General features: G+C 45.3%; 1 protein-coding gene across 3 annotated transcripts in view; it reads right to left on the minus strand.

Moving 5' to 3' along the window:
- AFF2 (ALF transcription elongation factor 2) overlaps positions 1-17,137 on the minus strand; it is a 928,871-nt gene that overhangs the window by 57,826 nt on the left and 853,908 nt on the right. For all 3 annotated transcript variants that reach the window (XM_069212416.1, XM_069212415.1, XM_069212418.1), the window contains exon 17: positions 49-120. In XM_069212416.1, coding sequence (XP_069068517.1) covers positions 49-120 — 72 coding nt within the window. The remainder of the gene's footprint in view (positions 1-48; positions 121-17,137) is intronic.

A 17,137-nucleotide genomic window follows, 5' to 3' on the forward strand; every position in this document is an offset into this window, starting at 1 on the left:
TCTATGCAAAGGCACAGGAGCTTCGAAAATTCTCAGTTAAGGGCTCACCATAAAACTGCAAGTTTTTTCTCTCCTTCAGTTGCAGACGAGCCAGTGAAATTTTTCAGTCTTAAGGCATACCTGTAAAATGAATATGAATCTGCTATGAGTCCTGGAGAAATATGTCTTTTGAAATACATGAAATGACTGAAAGGTAATAAAAATATCTCAAATTTCTTATATCATTAGTACTCACATGCTTGCACTTTGCGTTGGTGCAAAATCACCAAAGAGTGAGGTAAGCTGTGCAAAGTGTTGATTTACATTGATAGCCTAGATTTAAAGCACTGCTTTGCATTATGGGAGTGCCCCTGGCATGGTACATTGGCTGCCATCATACTAAAAGGACCTATGTACTAACGTTTTTAGGCTTTTCACCAAAAGAACTACATATACTTGAGGAAAATGAGAACTAGTAGTACTATTTTTATTTCTCCAACCTTTTCAAACTTTATATGTGTGCTGCACTGTACACAAACATACAAAGTGGTGAAGGCATTAGGCCTCATTACAAGGCCGAGGGTCTTGAAACTGTCAGACTCGCGGTGGCGGTCGGGCTGCCATACTGCTGGAGGTCTGACTGTCATATTACTAACCTGGTGGTGAGACCACCAGTGGACCGCCACCACTGCCTGGAACATGGTTCCCGATAGGGTAGCGATGGTCAGAGTCAAGGTCAGCCATGGCAGCTCTGAGCTCAGAATCTCTGTGCTGATCAGAAGTCTACTTTTCACCAGCCGTTTCATGGCAGGGTCCCCACCATGAAAAGACTGGTGGAAAGTCAATGCTGGGGGCCACAAGGGGGCCTCTGCACTACCCATCACTATGGCATGGACAGTGCAGGGCCTCCCCTGCCAGTACCCTTAGAATGCACACTGCAAACAGTGTGCATTTCGAGGGTGCTGGTGTGCCACAGCATTGGCCTCGGCCCCCTTCAATGCCATTGCTCTTTAGTCACCGATCTGACCTGCGGAAATGTCGTAATACGATGTTCAGCCTAGTGGAACATCGTAATACGCCTGGGGGGGAGGCCACCGGTATGACAGCAGCCTCCTCCCCGCGGCTTTAGTGGTCAGACGGTTCCAACCGCCAAAGTAGTGATGAGCAAATAATATTTGGTACTGGAAATTCTCCCTTTCAGTACACAATACTATTCAAGGTAGACAATTTGTACGCCAGAGATTTGGAAGAGAGGAGAAGCTTTCTCATGTTCATAGTTATGTAGTGCACTGGGGTCCAAGGTCCCAAAGGGCCCAATGAATCCTGGTAATTGTTCTGTTTTGCTACACCAACAGCAGTGAAAGGGGCCATTTTCCTTATTTTGGACCTGGGCCCATTGCCTCCATGCAACGCTACAGGCATAAGTCTGCCTTGGCAAGTCGGACTGTAAGTTGCTCACTGATTTTAATGGCAGTTGCCAGATTATTGTGTGTAAGTGTCAATTACTCCTGACTTTGGCCCTCATTACAAGTGTTTCTGCCAGGTATATGCTATTGAATAGCCCGATCAATGCAGATACACCAGAAATCAATATTTATAGGAGCTGATAATAATTTATAAAGAGGTTTTCCTCATCCAAATGCAGAATAATATGTAGATTTTGATGCAGAAGCACAGTAAAACCAGCATGTATCAGTTTTTCAAGACATTTTTTACTTGTTAAATATGGGCAGGTTTCCACCCGCAAAAAGTTAACTCCAGCACCGACAAACTCTGAGTAACATATAATTGCAGCCCCAACACAAACTGGGGTTAGTAAAGGGCTGCAAGTTAGTAGACCACTGATAATGAGGACTCTTACTGTCATTTACTCCTGAATTATTTGCCACACTTATTCACAAAATAAGGCTTTGTGAATCAGACTGATGAAGTTTGTTTAAGAGTAGGATACATAAATAAAGATGAGCATTATCTAACTTTCTTTTCACTGTTCATCATTCATCCAGCTGGGTTAAGATGAAGTAAAAAGCCCTGGTAATGTATTGTAACAAACATTTTAATTCAAACATTTCACCAAACCATAGTACTGTGGTGAAAAGCCTTCAATACAAACAGGTGGACCAAAATATCAAAGATATGTATTTTGTTTTGAGTCTTTTGCTATCATATTGAAGCTTAAAATATTGTTTTTTTATGTGTTATTGGGTTTTTTAATTCTTGTTTTGGGGTTTCTTGGGGGATTTGGTGATACTATTTATTAATTTGAAATATTAAATAAGGTTTATAAATATAATTGCAATGGTTGTTATAACTTATAATTGGCAACTCTTTGTTTAAATATTTGGTACATTTTCAATGTATGTTATTCCCACAGCTTGAGATTCTTTTGATAGGCAAGATAGTTAACGATATGTAGATGTTGAGGCTTTCTTCCATGAGTTTGAGGGGTCTGAAGTCCCCTATTAAAATTCATAAATTATGGCTGCTCCTTAATGGGGGTCAAGCCTGAATAGATTATTTTTCAGGAGACACACCTGTTGGACACAGACCAAGCACAGAAGAGTCAAAAAGGCTATACCACTCAACTTCAATAGTTGGCACCCACTAAGATAGCTAGTGTAGCAATGGGTGTTAGGAATACAAACCAAGGCCAGATGATACTGACAAAATGAGACAAAGGAGGCAGATATGTACTTCTTCAGATAGAGTACGGGGTGTAAAATTTACATTATTTCATATTTATGCCCCAAACACAGGTCAGGATAGATATTTCTGGTCCTTGCTGCAGGTGGTGGGTCACCGTGCAGGATAATGTAATAGTAGGGGAGATTTATGTTAGTATGGGATTTGGATCATTCAACCCTCAGGACCATGCACATAAGGCAGGCAAAAAAGCACTGAAAATATTATAAGAGGAACTGGGGTTGGTTGATGCATGAAGTGTAAGAGAGAAAGCATACTTCTCAGCAACATTTAGCACCTACAATAGGATTGATTATCTGCTAGTGGCAAAAATGATGTGGACAGTAGAAAGGTGGAGAATGGGGATATATGTCTCTTAGCCCATTCCCATGTCTTATTGAGGTGTATGAGATGAACCTACAGGAAGTACTATCCTACTTACTGAGCAATCAAACCATTTTACAGAAAATTGTGATCACAGAAAAGACTTTGGGGGGCTCATTATGAGTTTGCCAGTGGTTTTTACCACCAGCGAACCTCCGACGGGGGGATTTCCACCACACAGGCTACCTCCCCATCAGCCCCATTAAAGATTTCCAGCTAGGCTGGCAGGCAGAAGCCTCAGTTTTTGCATACCAGCCTAGCGTGAATTAGGCCACAGCATTGTCACCAGCTCGTAATCAAGCAGGCAGCAATGTTGTAGCCCACAGACAGTGAACATTGCGATGGTGCTGGGCAGGAGGGCCCCTGCACTGCCCATGCCAAGTACATCAGCTGTGCAGGGCCCCCCTGTGACTCACTGCATCTGTCCTCTGCCAACCATTTCATAACAGTGTTATGAGATCGTTACAAGTGTGCCCTGGCGGATTAGGATCTCTGCCACCGCCATACTGCCAGGATACAAGATCCTTGTGGAGCTGTCAGTCCGACAGCTGGGGTTTTAATGTGGTGGCCGGATTGCTGCATTGGCGGAAGTAAGTGTCTCTAAACAACCACACTCATAATGAGCCCCTAATGACTAACTATGCAGGTAAAGAAACACACCTTGTCCACTCAATGGGATGCAATGAAGGCATTCTTGAAAGGCATTTTGATGTAATGGATGCACGTAATATGAGAGAAAAGACTTCAGAACAATTGAACATTTTATGGCAATTAGATGAATAGTGTGACCAAAAGCTAACTACGGCGGGAAGGGTAAAACAAATAAATAGACAGAAGGGACAGTTAAGTGTTCTCTGTACCTATAAAGCAGAACACTTGCTGTTGACAACTGAACAAAAATTCTAGTCTACAGGCAATAAAATAGATAATCTTTTAGCCCAATACATTATGGCAAAAATTTATAAAGCATACATAGTGGAAGGTAGGAATGACCATGGTTTGATTTTAGAAGTATTTATGGAAATGTAAGCTCACCACTTTGGCATTTGCTCAGCGAGAGTACCTTGATTGACTCATTGAAAATTAGGAAGTGTTAAGAGCAATAATGGCACTAAAAGGGGGGAAGTTACCTGGGTCCCACTGTAAAACAGCTGTGTTATAGGTTCCTCAGCTTACACAGTTTTTAAACTCCTTTGAGTGGGAATGTGGGGTCACCTCATGCTTGAGAGAGGCTGATGTGACACTGAGTCCCAAAACAAGAAAAACATTAATGTTTATTACATAGATTGTAAATCTGGATATAAAGTCTTTTTATATTAAGGTTCTTGCAAACAAACTGGAAAAATACCTCACTAGCCTCATCGAAGTGGATCACTCTAGATTCATGAGAGTTAGACAAAACCCACAGCAACATTGTGGGGTGGCCCACTTGATAGAGAAAGCCATAAAGAAAAGGATCCCAGAGAAATTCTGCAGACTAGATGCAGAAAAGGCTTGTTTGCTTTAGTTAGAGTTTTAAAATAAAAAGTTCTTAGTGGTTCGTATGCTTTTGGAACTAAGATTAGCAGTTCAGATATTGGCTAATTATAAGAGCAATAATAATAGTGAATATTGACAAATATGACATAGTGACACTAAAGAGGGGCACCAGAAATGTGTGCCTATTCTAACCTCTACTGTTTGCTTTATCCATAGAGCTACTGGCAGTGATGCTATGAGAAGATCTGGAGGTATATGAGTTTAAGATTAGGGGTGAGTCCTCTTCACAGATGATGTTATCCTGATGCTGACTAGACCTGCAATGTCTCTGGCTGCTGTTGCCCAGGAACACTTTGAAAAAAATTGTGAGGTTTCAAATCAATCAATGCAAGTCTGAGATTTCACATTACTACAAGAACAGGAAATTAAACTGCTTGTGTTATTTTCTTTTTAGGAGGGCTGCAACTCATAAAATATTTGAGCATAAATATTACACCTTCTCTAACAACAAATGATACAGGCTATTTGGTACACTTTGAGCAGTATAATAACAAAGGATTTAGGCACATGGGCTGTCCTCCTTTTTTCATGGATGATTAGGATTGCCATAGTCAACGTTAATATTTTACAAAGGCTTGTTTGCAGATTTCTAAGGGTGCGCTAAATTTACATAACTTGCTTTCATGTAAATCTGCAAAATTATGAAACATTACGCAAAATGGTAATCTGTCATTTTGCTCTTTTTTGAGCAATGTGCATGCTCAATGGTGTGATGCAGTTAAACAAGAGCACTACTAACAATAGCCATTCATGTTCTGTGATGACCATGAAGTGCATAATTTGCAATAAGTTTTTACAATAAATGGCGTGTAATTCTGTGATGTAACGTAGTGGCATACTTTTTGGGACTTTCACATAACAAGTACGATTCAAAATTCCCAAAATTATGACCATTACACTGGTACGTTTAAAATTTCACCAGACCTACATATTTCCAGCCATTCCATGCTCCACACCAAGGGGTGAAATAAGTGCTGTGCTGAAAAGAGAAACCTTTGTTTGGAGCAGTAAAAGGGCAGGGTATTCAGAAAGAAAATGATGGCACTCAGAGATTGAGGGTGGTTGTCATTTCAAGATAAAACTGCGGCTTCTTAAGGCCTGAATTATTAGAGAGATGGACAAAAAATGGGTGTTTGTAAACAGAGCGGTGATGGGACAGCCACTTTGGAATGCTCCATGATGCTGAAGCATGCTAGGCCCAAAAACATATCTTCTAGCTACCCACTAACACAAAAATGAAAACATGGAATGTAGTAGACCCAAAAATGGGGCTTACCAAATATATATCACCCTGTATAGCCATTCACCAGAACCAATCTTGACACTACATGGAAGGATCACAAGCTGTCAATGTGACACCTTTCTCCTTGGAAGCTCACAAACTCATTTGTGGAGTACCTCAAGGTTCATCACTCAGCCTCACCATCTTCAACCATATATGATCCTTCAGGCCAGTATAATTTGTGTACACAACATCAACGTACTCTACTGAGCTGATGACACACAACTCATACTCTCCTTCTAGGACAAGACCCCCAACACTAGAAACAAGTTGACCACCAGCATGATGGAAGACGCTAACTAGATGAAAGCAGTCTCAAGGTCAACACAGACAAGCAGAATTAAGAAAATCACTGTAAAACAGCTGTGTTATAGGTTCATCAGCTTACACAGTTTTTAAACTCGTTTGAGTGGGAATGTGGGGTCACCTCATGCTTGAGAGAGGCTGATGTGACACTGAGTCCCAAAACAAGAAAAACATTAATGTTTATTACATAGATTGTAAATCTGGATATAACGACTTTTTATATTAAGGTTCTTGCAAACAAACTGGAAAAATACCTCCCTAGCCTCATTGAAGTGGATCACTCTAGATTCATGAGAGTTAGACAAAACCCACAGCAACATTGTGGGGTGGCCCACTTGATAGAGAAAGCCATAAAGAAAAGGATCCCAGAGAAATTCTGCAGACTAGATGCAGAAAAGGCTTATATAGCCATTCACCAGAACCAATCTTTACACTACATGGAAGGATCACAAGCTGTCAATGTGACACCTTTCTCCTTGGAAGCCCACAAACTCATTTGTGGAGTACCTCAAGGTTCATCACTCAGCCTCACCATCTTCAACCATATATGATCCTTCAGGCCAGTATAATTTGTGTACACAACATCAACGTACTCTACTGAGCTGATGACACACAACTCATACTCTCCTTCTAGGACAAGACCCCCAACACTAGAAACAAGTTTACCACCAGCATGATGGAAGACGCTAACTGGATGAAAGCAGTCTCAAGGTCAACACAGACAAGCAGAATTAAGAAAATCTCACCATCGGACTGTGGCCAGTCAAACTTAGCCAACAGCCCGAACCTGTGCCAGGAACATCAGAATAATGACACCACTGCATCCTGCTTTCACACCCTGAACACGCTGAGGAAGATCTTAAAATCTCTCAAGCAGTACTAGAAAAACTATCACTCATGCCCTAGTCACTGGCAAGTTGGACTATGGGACCACCCTCTATGCTGGCATCACCAAACAATTCATTAGAAGCCTACAAGCTATCCTGAACTCAGCAGCCAGACTCATCCTCAACTCCCCTACAAAACTCACATCATACCTCAGGGGAACTCCACTGGCTACAAATACACACTGGTAGAAATGGGGTCTTTGGTTGACAGTCAGGTTACCCCCTGTTCAAGCAAGGACCCTCACTCTAGTCAGGGTAAAAGAGAATCACCCTCAGCTAACCCCTGCTGACCCCCTTGGTAGCTTGGCAGAGCAGTAGGCTTAACTTCAGAGTTCTAGGTGTAAAGAATTTGTACCAACACACACAGTAACTTAATGGAAACACTACAAAATGACACAACACCAGTTTAGAAAAATAGGAAATATTTATCCAAACAAAACAAGACCAAAACGACAAAAATCCACAACACGCAAGTCAAGTTATCAATACAAAATGCAAAAAGAGTCTTTATGTAGTTTTAAATACACATCAAATCAAATCAAATCAAATAATTAACATTTATAAAGCGCGTTACTCACCCGTGCGGGTCTCAAGGCGCTAGGGGGAAGGGGGGGTTACTGCTGCTCGAAAAGCCAGGTCTTGAGGAGTCTCCGGAATGCGGAGTGGTCCTGGGTGGTCCTGAGGCTGGTGGGGAGGGTGTTCCAGGTCTTGGCTGCCAGGTAGGAGAAGGACCTCCCACCCGCCGTGGAGCGGCGGATGCGGGGGACGGCAGCAAGCGCGAGGCCAGAGGAACGGAGGAGACGGGTGGGGGCGTAGAAGCTGAGGCAATGGTTGAGGTATTCAGGTCCCTTGTTGTGGAGGGCTTTGTGTGCGTGGGTGAAAAGTCGGAAGGTGATCCTTTTGCTGACTGGGAGCCAATGCAGGTGTCTCAGGTGTGCGGAGATGTGACTGTTGCGGGGTACGTCGAGGATGAGGCAGGCCGAGGCGTTTTGAATACGTTGCAGGCGTTTTTAGAGTTTAGCGGTGGTCCCAGCATAGAGGGTGTTGCCGTAGTCCAGGCGGCTCGTGACGAGGGCGTGGGTCACGGTTTTTCTGGTACCAGCGGGGATCCAGCGGAGCATGCGGAGGGTGAGGAAGCAGGCGGAGGACATGGCGTTGACTTGTTTGGTCATGGTGAGAAGAGGGTCCAAGATGAAGCCGAGGTTGCGGGCTTTGTCTGAGGGGGTCGGTGCGGTGCGGTGCCAAGGGCCGTGGGCCACCAGGAGTCGTCCCATGCAGTCGGGGTGTTGCCGAGGATGAGGACTTCCGTTTTGTCAGAGTTCAGCTTTAGGCGGCTGAGTCTCATCCAATCTGCGACGTCCTTCATGCCATCTTGTAGGTTGGTCTTAGCGCTGGCGGGGTCCTTGGTGAGGGAGAGTATAAGTTGGGTGTTGTCGGCGTAGGAGGTGATGATGATGTTGTGCTTGCGTACGATGTTGGCGAGGGGGCTCATGTAGACATTGAAGAGTGTTGGGCTGAGCGAGGAGCCTTGAGGTACACCGCAGATGATCTCGGTGGGGTCTGAGCGAAAAGGAGGGAGGTAAACTCTTTGAGAGCGGTTGGAGAGGAAGGAGGCGATCCAGTCCAGGGCCTGGCCTTGGATCCCGGTGGAGCGGAGGCGGGTTATTAGGGTGCGGTGACAGACGGTGTCGAAGGCAGCAGAGAGGTCAAGGAGGATGAGGGCGACTGTTTCACCGTTGTCCATCAGGGTTCTGATGTCGTCTGTGACTGAGATGAGGGCGGTTTCAGTGCTGTGGTTGGTTCGGAATCCGGTTTGTGAAGGGTCGAGCAGGTTGTTGTCTTCCAGGAAGTTGGTGAGCTGTTTGCTGACGGTCTTCTCTATTACCTTGGCAGGGAAGGGGAGGAGCAAGATGGGGCGGAAGTTTTTCAGGTCGCTTGGGTCAGCCGTAGGTTTCTTTAGTAGGGTGTTGACTTCGGCGTGTTTCCAGATTTCGGGGAAGGTAGCAGAAGAAAATGAAGAGTTGATGATGGTCTGGAGGTGCGGGGCGATGATGTCGTCGGCTTTATTGAAGATGAAGTGAGGGCAGGGGTCCGATGGGGCGCCGGAGTGGATAGAGTTCATGGTGGTTTTGGTTTCTTCAGTGTTGATGTGGGTCCAGGCGTGTGGGTTCGGTGATGCTTGGTTGGGTCTGGTGTCCGAAGCTGTCGTGGAGGTCGGTGATCTTACGATGGAACAAGGTGGCGAGGGAGTTGCACAGGTCTTGTGAGGGCGTGACGGCGTTGGCGTTGGGGTTGGAGAACTCTTTAACGATGCTGAAAAGTTCTCTGCTGTTGTGGCTGTTTTTGTCCAGTCTGTCGGTGAAAAAATTCCTTTTGGCTGCGCGGATCAGGTGGTGGTGTTCGCGGGTTGCGTTTTTGAGGGCGGTCATGTTGTCGGCAGTGTGGTCCTTGCGCCAGGCTTTCTCGAGGGCGCGACAGGTTTTCTTCGATTCCTTAAGGGTGCCGGAGAACCAGAGAGGTTTTTTGGTGATGGCCTGTCGATGCGTGCGTCTGAGGGGAGCAAGGTTGTCTGCGCAGTTGGAGATCCAGTTCAAGAGGCTGAGGGCTGCGTCGTTGGGGTCGGTGGTGAGGGTAGGTTGGTTGACGGTGAGTGTGGAGAAGAGTTGTTCTTCGGGGATTTTGTTCCACTGTCGACGAGGGATGGGTTGAGTGCGGAGGTGGCGAGTCTCGCGTTGGAATGTGAAGTGGACACAGCTGTGGTCGGTCCAGTGTAGGGCGGAGGCGTGGCTGAAAGAGACGTGTTTGCTGGCGGAGAAGATAGGGTCAAGCATGTGTCCGGCGATGTGGGTGGCGGTGTTCACCAGTTGCTTGAGGCCGAGGTTGGCGAGGTTGGCGAGCAGGGCGGTGGTGTTGGGGTCGTTGTTCTGTTCCAGATGGAAGTTGAGGTCGCCTAGGAGGATGTAGTCCGGCGAGGCGAGGGCGTGCGGGGAGACGAAGTCGGCGATGGAGTCGCTAAAAGGGGCGCGCGATCCGGGGGCCGGTAGATGAGGGATCCTCTGAGGGTGGTCCTGGGGTCGGTGCGAATCTGGAAATGCAGGTGTTCAGCGGCGAGGGGGGTGTCTTCGGTGGAGGTGGTGACGCTGATGGAGTCTTTGAAGACGATGGCGATTCCTCCTCCTACTTGGTTGGTGCGGTCTTTCCTGGAAATCTTGTAGCCTTCGGGGATGGCAGTGGCGATGTCAGGGGCCGAGGAGGCGTTCATCCAGGTCTCTGTGATGAAGGCGACGTCCGGTGCTGTGGAGTCCAAGAGGTCCCAGAGTTCAACGGCGTGCTTATGGACGGATCGAGCGTTGACCAGGATGCACTTGAGGTGGTTGATGGCGCGTGGGCTGGTGGTCGTGGTAGTTGCGTGGTGGAAGATGCGTTTGCAGGAGTGGCAGGCAAAAGGTCCATGGGTGCGTTTAGGGTGAGCTTGGAAGCAGGTGTTGGAGCGCCCTGGGTTGAGGGCGTGGAGGGTGGTTAGGTCGTAGCGGAGCAGCGGGGTTTGGGAGAGCTGGGGACCAGGGGTCGTGGCGCTGGGCGCGGGCCAGGCGCGGACGGGCGCAGACGGGCTTGCCTCTGGCGCGCCAGCGGCGCGCCCGCTGCTAGCTCTGCTAGCGTGAAAATGTACCTGGTGCGTGTCAAAAATAACCTTGCAAAGGCGAGTGTGCATCAAAAAGGGCTTGCGAGGCGTTGATTCCACTCATGAGCGGGACCGTGCGTCATTTCTCCTTTTGTCAGGTCTGGGTGCGTCGTTTTTTCTCTCCGCAGGAGAGTGATGCGTCGATCCGGTCAGGACTTTCGGGTCCGGGCAGGCCTTGCGTTGTTTTTCTACGCACAGCGGTACTTGAGTCGGAAATCCAGCCGCGCTGATGATCCAAAAACCCCGCAGCGCGGGTTGTGATCTCCCAGCCTCCGTCAGCGATGCTGCACGTCGTTTCTCCTGCTCCGTGCATCGATTCTTCGGTCGCGTTTCCTGCGAACGTTGTTTCTCAGCTACGGAGCTGGCGGCGCGTTGTTTCTTCAGCCGCAGATCGGAGTTGCATCGATCTTTTCCCCGCACGGCGCTCTGTGCATGGATTTTCTTGTCTTTAGGCTGCCAGCTCTCCTTTCAGGGTCCCAGGAACTGAATGGGCACCACAGGGCAGAGTAGGAGTCTCCCCAGAGACTCCAGGTACTGGCAGTGAGAAGTCTTTGCTGTCCCTGAGACTTCAAACAACAGGAGGCAAGCTCTAGATCAAGCCCTTGGAGATTTCTTCTCAACATGGAAGGCACACAAAGTCCAGTCTTTGCCCTCTTACTCTGGCAGAAGCAGCAACTGCAGGATAGCTTCCCAAAGCACAGTCACAGGCAGGGCAGCTCTTCTTCCTCAGCTCTTCAGCTCTTCTCCAGGCAGAGGTTCCTCTTGTTCCCAGAAGGGTTTCCAAAGTCTGTGGTTTTGGGTGCTCTTCTTATACCCAATTTCTCCTTTGAAGTAGGCCTACTTCAAAGTAGTCTCTTTTGAATGTGAAATCCTGCCTTGCCCATGCCAGGCCCCAGACACTCATCAGGGGGTCGGAGACTGCATTGTGTGAGGACAGGCATAGCCCTTTCAGGTGTAAGAGACCACCCTCCTCTCTCTTAGCACAGATGGCTCATCAGGAAATGTAGACTACACCCAAGCTCCCTTTGTGTCACTGTCTAGTGTGAGGTGCAACCAGCCCAACTGTCAAACTGACCCAGACAGGGAATCCACAAACAGGCAGAGTCACAGAAATGGGATAAGCAAGAAAATGCCCACAAAGTGGCATTTTCAAACACACAATCTCAAAATCAACTTTACTAAAAGATGTATTTTTGAATTGGGAGCTCAGGGACCCCAAACTCCACATGTCCATCCACTCCTGAAGGGAATCTACACTTTAATCATATTTAAAGGTAGCCCCCATGTTGACCTATGAGAGGGACAGGCCTTGCAACAGTGAAAAACAAATGTATCAATATTTCACTGTTAGGACATATAAAACACATTACTATATGTCCTACCTTAACTTTACACTGCACCCTGCCCTTGGGGCTACCTAGGGCATACCTCAGGGGTGCCTGACATGTAAGAAAAGGGAAGGTTTAGGCCCGCCAAGCATAATTTACAGTTAAAACTGCACACACAACCATTAATGTAGGCCCACTAGTAGCATTTGATTTACAGGCCCTGCCACCTTTAGTGCACTTTACTAGGGACTTACTAGTAAATCAAATATGCCAATCATGGATAAACCAATTACATACAATTTACACAGAGAGCATATGCACTTTAGCACTGGTTAGCAGTGGTAAAGTGCTCAGAGTTCAAAAGCCAACAGCAACAGGTCAGAAAAAATAGGAGGCAGGATGTAAAAAGATTGGGGATGACCGTGCATAAGCAAAAAAGTCCAACACACACACATGCTCAATTCAATCTCCTCAGACATATATTCAAGGCACTACAAAACTCAGGCACACCTACCTGAACAGTAGCATCTCCTTCCACCAGCCACACAGACACCACTGCTCCAAAGGACTACTTCTCTACTTTTCACATACATCCCCCAAATACACAGAACTTATTAAATTACACAAGATACTGAAGACATGGATTTCCAATTAACCAACCTACCATATGCAGTGCTAGGCACAAACATCTGCTCAGCACCTAGATACCCTTATACAGATAACATACATAACACTGGCAAAGAAGGCGCAAACGTTTTGAAGGTGGGGAAAATTCCTTTTTAAAAGGAAGTATTGCGTCTTTCCCACAATGCAAGGCAGAATTTGAAATCAACTAAAAAGACAGATTAACATATTCACAATTAAATCTCCAGGTCCTCTACCCTAGGTAAAAGAGGGAGAAATACAAAATCGCATTGCCATTAAAAAATATATCATAGCATGCCTAAATCCAAGAAAAATATTTTAAATGTATGCAAACCCCTAAGCATGGGAGAAAAGAAAGAAAAATGTGGTTTCCAGAATACATGACAGAGAATGTAGGGGAGGGAAGGCGCGGCCAGGGTTGGGGAAAGGTTACAGAAATGTAGGGAATCCTAGTTCATTTTAATGGGATAGTTAGCTTAGCCTCTGGCTTGTAGACTCGTGCCCCCGTCACCTAGTGACTTTTAACCTACTTAGCTTTCTCTATCTTAGCCCATTTAATTATTTAATTCTTCTAAGATGGCTACATTGCTTATAGTTAGGCCACTTGTTATGAGTTAAATTATCAGTGTCACCTCGGTAAGGCGACGAGATCAAGCAACAAAGACAAACAAACATTAGGTGCTCACACTTAGGGATTTTCCCTCTCTATACTTTTGAGGGATTGTTTATATTAATTGCCGTCCCAAGCATGTCTGTTATCTATTGTTTGGGAACACACCTACGTCAGGGGTCCTTATAGATCTGTATAAATACATTGCACTTTAGACAGATAATCAGAGGGATTCTGACCAGAGGGCATCGCCACCATCGCTGATATCGATGCTGCACGTCGTCTTGATGCTGGCCCACTCTTCGTGTCCCTGCGGAGTCTGAGACACAGACCTCATTCCAAGGTAACGAGGGTTGGGGGCTCCTCTCATGGACATGGCATTGGCAGATTAGGTTTAGCAAACCCAGCTCTCCTTTAGGTAGGAGGTTAGGCCTCTCATATTAGGGTAGTAGGGCATATTACATCTCGTATGTCTTTTCTATGCATTGCAAGATGGTGGGGGTCTTTGTAATAATGACTCTCGTCTTCACAATTCAGTTTCTTGCATTATTCATTATCCTAATCATTGCAGCCCATGCAACTTATCGCAAATTGCAGTTATGTTAAATAAAAACTATTGAAACTTTACTGCATCTTTGTCATTGCCTGTGTTTGTATGAAAAATGATATATCTGTGAGAAAGGGGTAATCTCCATTTAACCATGATACTCCCTGAGATGTCTTATTCTTGAGTCCATGCGTAAAGGCTGCCACAAATCACATTTTACTATTGTGTTTCCGGTGAGGTGCTGCTAGTGAGCCGGTAAGGCTGGGACAACAGTTGCGACTTGTTGTAGGAAAGGCGTAGTCGCCTACAATCAAAAGTACTGTCATCCTTTAACCAGCAGTCTTGCCCAGAGCAAAAGTCCAAACTATGACAGAAAGACATAATAAGAGGTAAAAAAAAAAAAAAAGAATAAACTGAGGTACAATTGGTGTCTTACCCCTCAACATCTAAAAGAAATGTATCAAAACATGCAGGGGTTATGTTGGAAATGTAGGGAAGAAGATCAATATGCCCTGTACATTTAGTGGTCTTGCAGTAAACTAAAACATTTGTGGAAGGAAATCCCATGCCAGATTAAGAATATCATAGGACATCCAGTGCAGGACACACCAGAGGTTGCTGTGATAAGCCCAAGAGGTCAGGGAGAATGGAGAAAAAATGAGAATAGTAGTAAACAACTTAACAATGACAATATAACAGGTAATAGTGGCAGACTGGAAACAAGCTGATGGTACATCAAAGTTTGGGATGAGTTGTCTATAGAAAAACAATGTATGACTTAGATGGTCAACACAAATGTTTCCAACAGATATGACACCACTTAATCAACCATCAGCTGGAAGTGAAATGTGTTTGACCAGGCCACATAGTTTGAGAGCTTTCAACTAGTAAATCTATGCATGCTGATTGGGAGAGTGTAGGTTCCACTCATCTGTATAAAAACACAGATGTATGTGTGAGTGTTTTATATGTGGGAGAGTGTAGATAGGGGGATGGACGGGTTCTTCTGCAAGAAAAAATAAAAACGAAAGGGGATAACAGATAATTTATTTTGTACTAAGAACATGAGTTTGTGGGTTATGTCCCATGACTATTGTTGGGGTTGTGGTACAGGGCCACCCTGTATCTGGGGAGGAGATAACAGTGAAATACTATAAAGAGGAGTTTGCTCATTGGAACCTCTTCTTTCTAACAATGTAATTTTTTTTGTCAATATTCTTCCTCCTTGCATGCTAAGATTAATGTTTACAGCCTTCAGAAAGTGGTCTGGCAAATATTCAACCCAGCAATACCACAGTTCTTATATATGCATGTACTCTTGTGTTCTAGTAGACAACTCAATGATAGAGCAGAGCATGTATTCAAGGAATGGCCAGATTAAGGCCCATATTTATATTCGGTTTGTACCGAATTAGCGTCATTTTTTTTACACTAATTCACCGCAAACCTAACTCCAGATATTTATTTGTCTTCAGACCATGTTTGTATTTTCCACCCCATATAGACTGCAAAAGAATTTACACCGTCCGCTCTACATTTGTACTTTGGATTTTGGACATTTTGAACATTTTGAAATCTAGCCCGGAATTCACAAAGATGAATTATCCTTCATAGCACGTGTATTTGCAAGCATTAAGCCCCTAGTAAATGAATATTTATAGGTTTAGGGATCAATCATTTGCACATTTTCAAGGAAAATATCAGTACGTTAGATGTTTATGTGGGCTCTTTAAAAAAGTTCTGCTATCATTTTTGGTCCCTACACCTTCTGCAAGGGATTGATTGTTATACAATGGCGGCCATCATAACTGCCATTAGTACTGCAAAATTGCAAACTGCACAAGTCAACACATTGCAAAAAATAATAAATAAACCATGTTATACTTTTCATTCTTGGCGTGGTCTCCCTTAACTTTTTGCCTCTGTTTCCCAGGTTGTTGATGTGTGCTGGACTCTGATTTTGCTGTTTTTTTACTCTGGGCACTTTACCACTGCTAACCAGTCCTAAAGTGCAAGTGCTCCTATACAAAATGTATATGTAATTGGATCATCCATGATGGACATATTTGATTTACTAGTAATTCCCTAGTCCAGTGCACTAGAGGTGCCCAGGGCCTGTAAATCAAATGCTACTAGTGGGCCTGCAGCACTGGTTGTGCCACCCACACAAGTAGCTCTGTAATCTTGTCTCAGACCTGCCACTGCAGTGTCTGTGTTTGAGGTTTTAACTGTAAATTCGACTTGGCAAGTGTACCCACTTACCAGGCCTAAACATTCCCTTTTCTTACATGTCAGACACCCCTAAGGTAGGCCCTAGGTAGCCCCAAGGGCAGGGTGCAGTGTATGGTTAAGGTAGGACATATAGTACTGTGTTTTAAATGTCCTGACAGTGAAATATTGCTAAATTCGTTTTTCACTGTTGCAAGGCCTGTCCCTCCAATAGGTTAACATGGGGGCTACCTTTAAATCTGATTAAAGTGTAGATTCCCTCTGGGAGCGGATGGAGATGTGGAGTTTGTGGTCTCTGAGCTCACAATTTAAAAATACATTGTTTAGTAAAGTTGATTTTAAGATTGTGTGTTTGAAAATTCCACTTTTAGAAAGTGAGCATTTTCTTGCTTAAACCATTTCTGTGACTCTGCCTGTTTGTGGATTCCCTGTCTGGGTCAGTTTGACAGTTGGGCTGGTTGCACCTCTTATTAGACAGTGACAAAAAGGGAGCTGGGGTGTAGCCTGCATATCCTGATGAGCCATCTGTGCTAGGAGGGAGGGGAGGAGTGGTCACTTACACCTGAAAGGGCTGTGTCTGCCCTCACACAGTGCTGTCTCCAACCCCCTGGTGAGTGTCTGGGGCCTGGCATGGGCATGGCACGATTTCGCACTCAAGAGAGACTTTACTTTGAAGTAGGCCTACTTCAAAGGAGAAAATGGGTATAAGAAGGGCACCCAAAACCACAGACTTTAGAACACTTCTGGAAACCAAGAGAAACCTCTGCCTGGAGAACAGCTGAGGAAGAAGAGCTGCCCTGCCTGTGACCGTGCCTTGTGGAGCTATCCTGCAGTTGCTGCTTCTGACAGAGTAAGAGGGCAAAGACTGGACTTTGTGTGCCTTCCATCTTGTGAAGATCTCCAAGGGCTTGATTTAGAGCTTGCCTCCTGTTGTTTGAAGTCTCAGGGACAGCAAATACTTCTCTCTGCCAGCACCTGGAGTCTCTGGAGAGACACCTAGTCGGACAAGTGGTGCCCATACAGTTCCTGGGACCTTG

This window comes from Pleurodeles waltl, chromosome 2_1 (assembly GCF_031143425.1).
Source record: "Pleurodeles waltl isolate 20211129_DDA chromosome 2_1, aPleWal1.hap1.20221129, whole genome shotgun sequence".
Lineage (NCBI taxonomy): Eukaryota > Metazoa > Chordata > Amphibia > Caudata > Salamandridae > Pleurodeles > Pleurodeles waltl.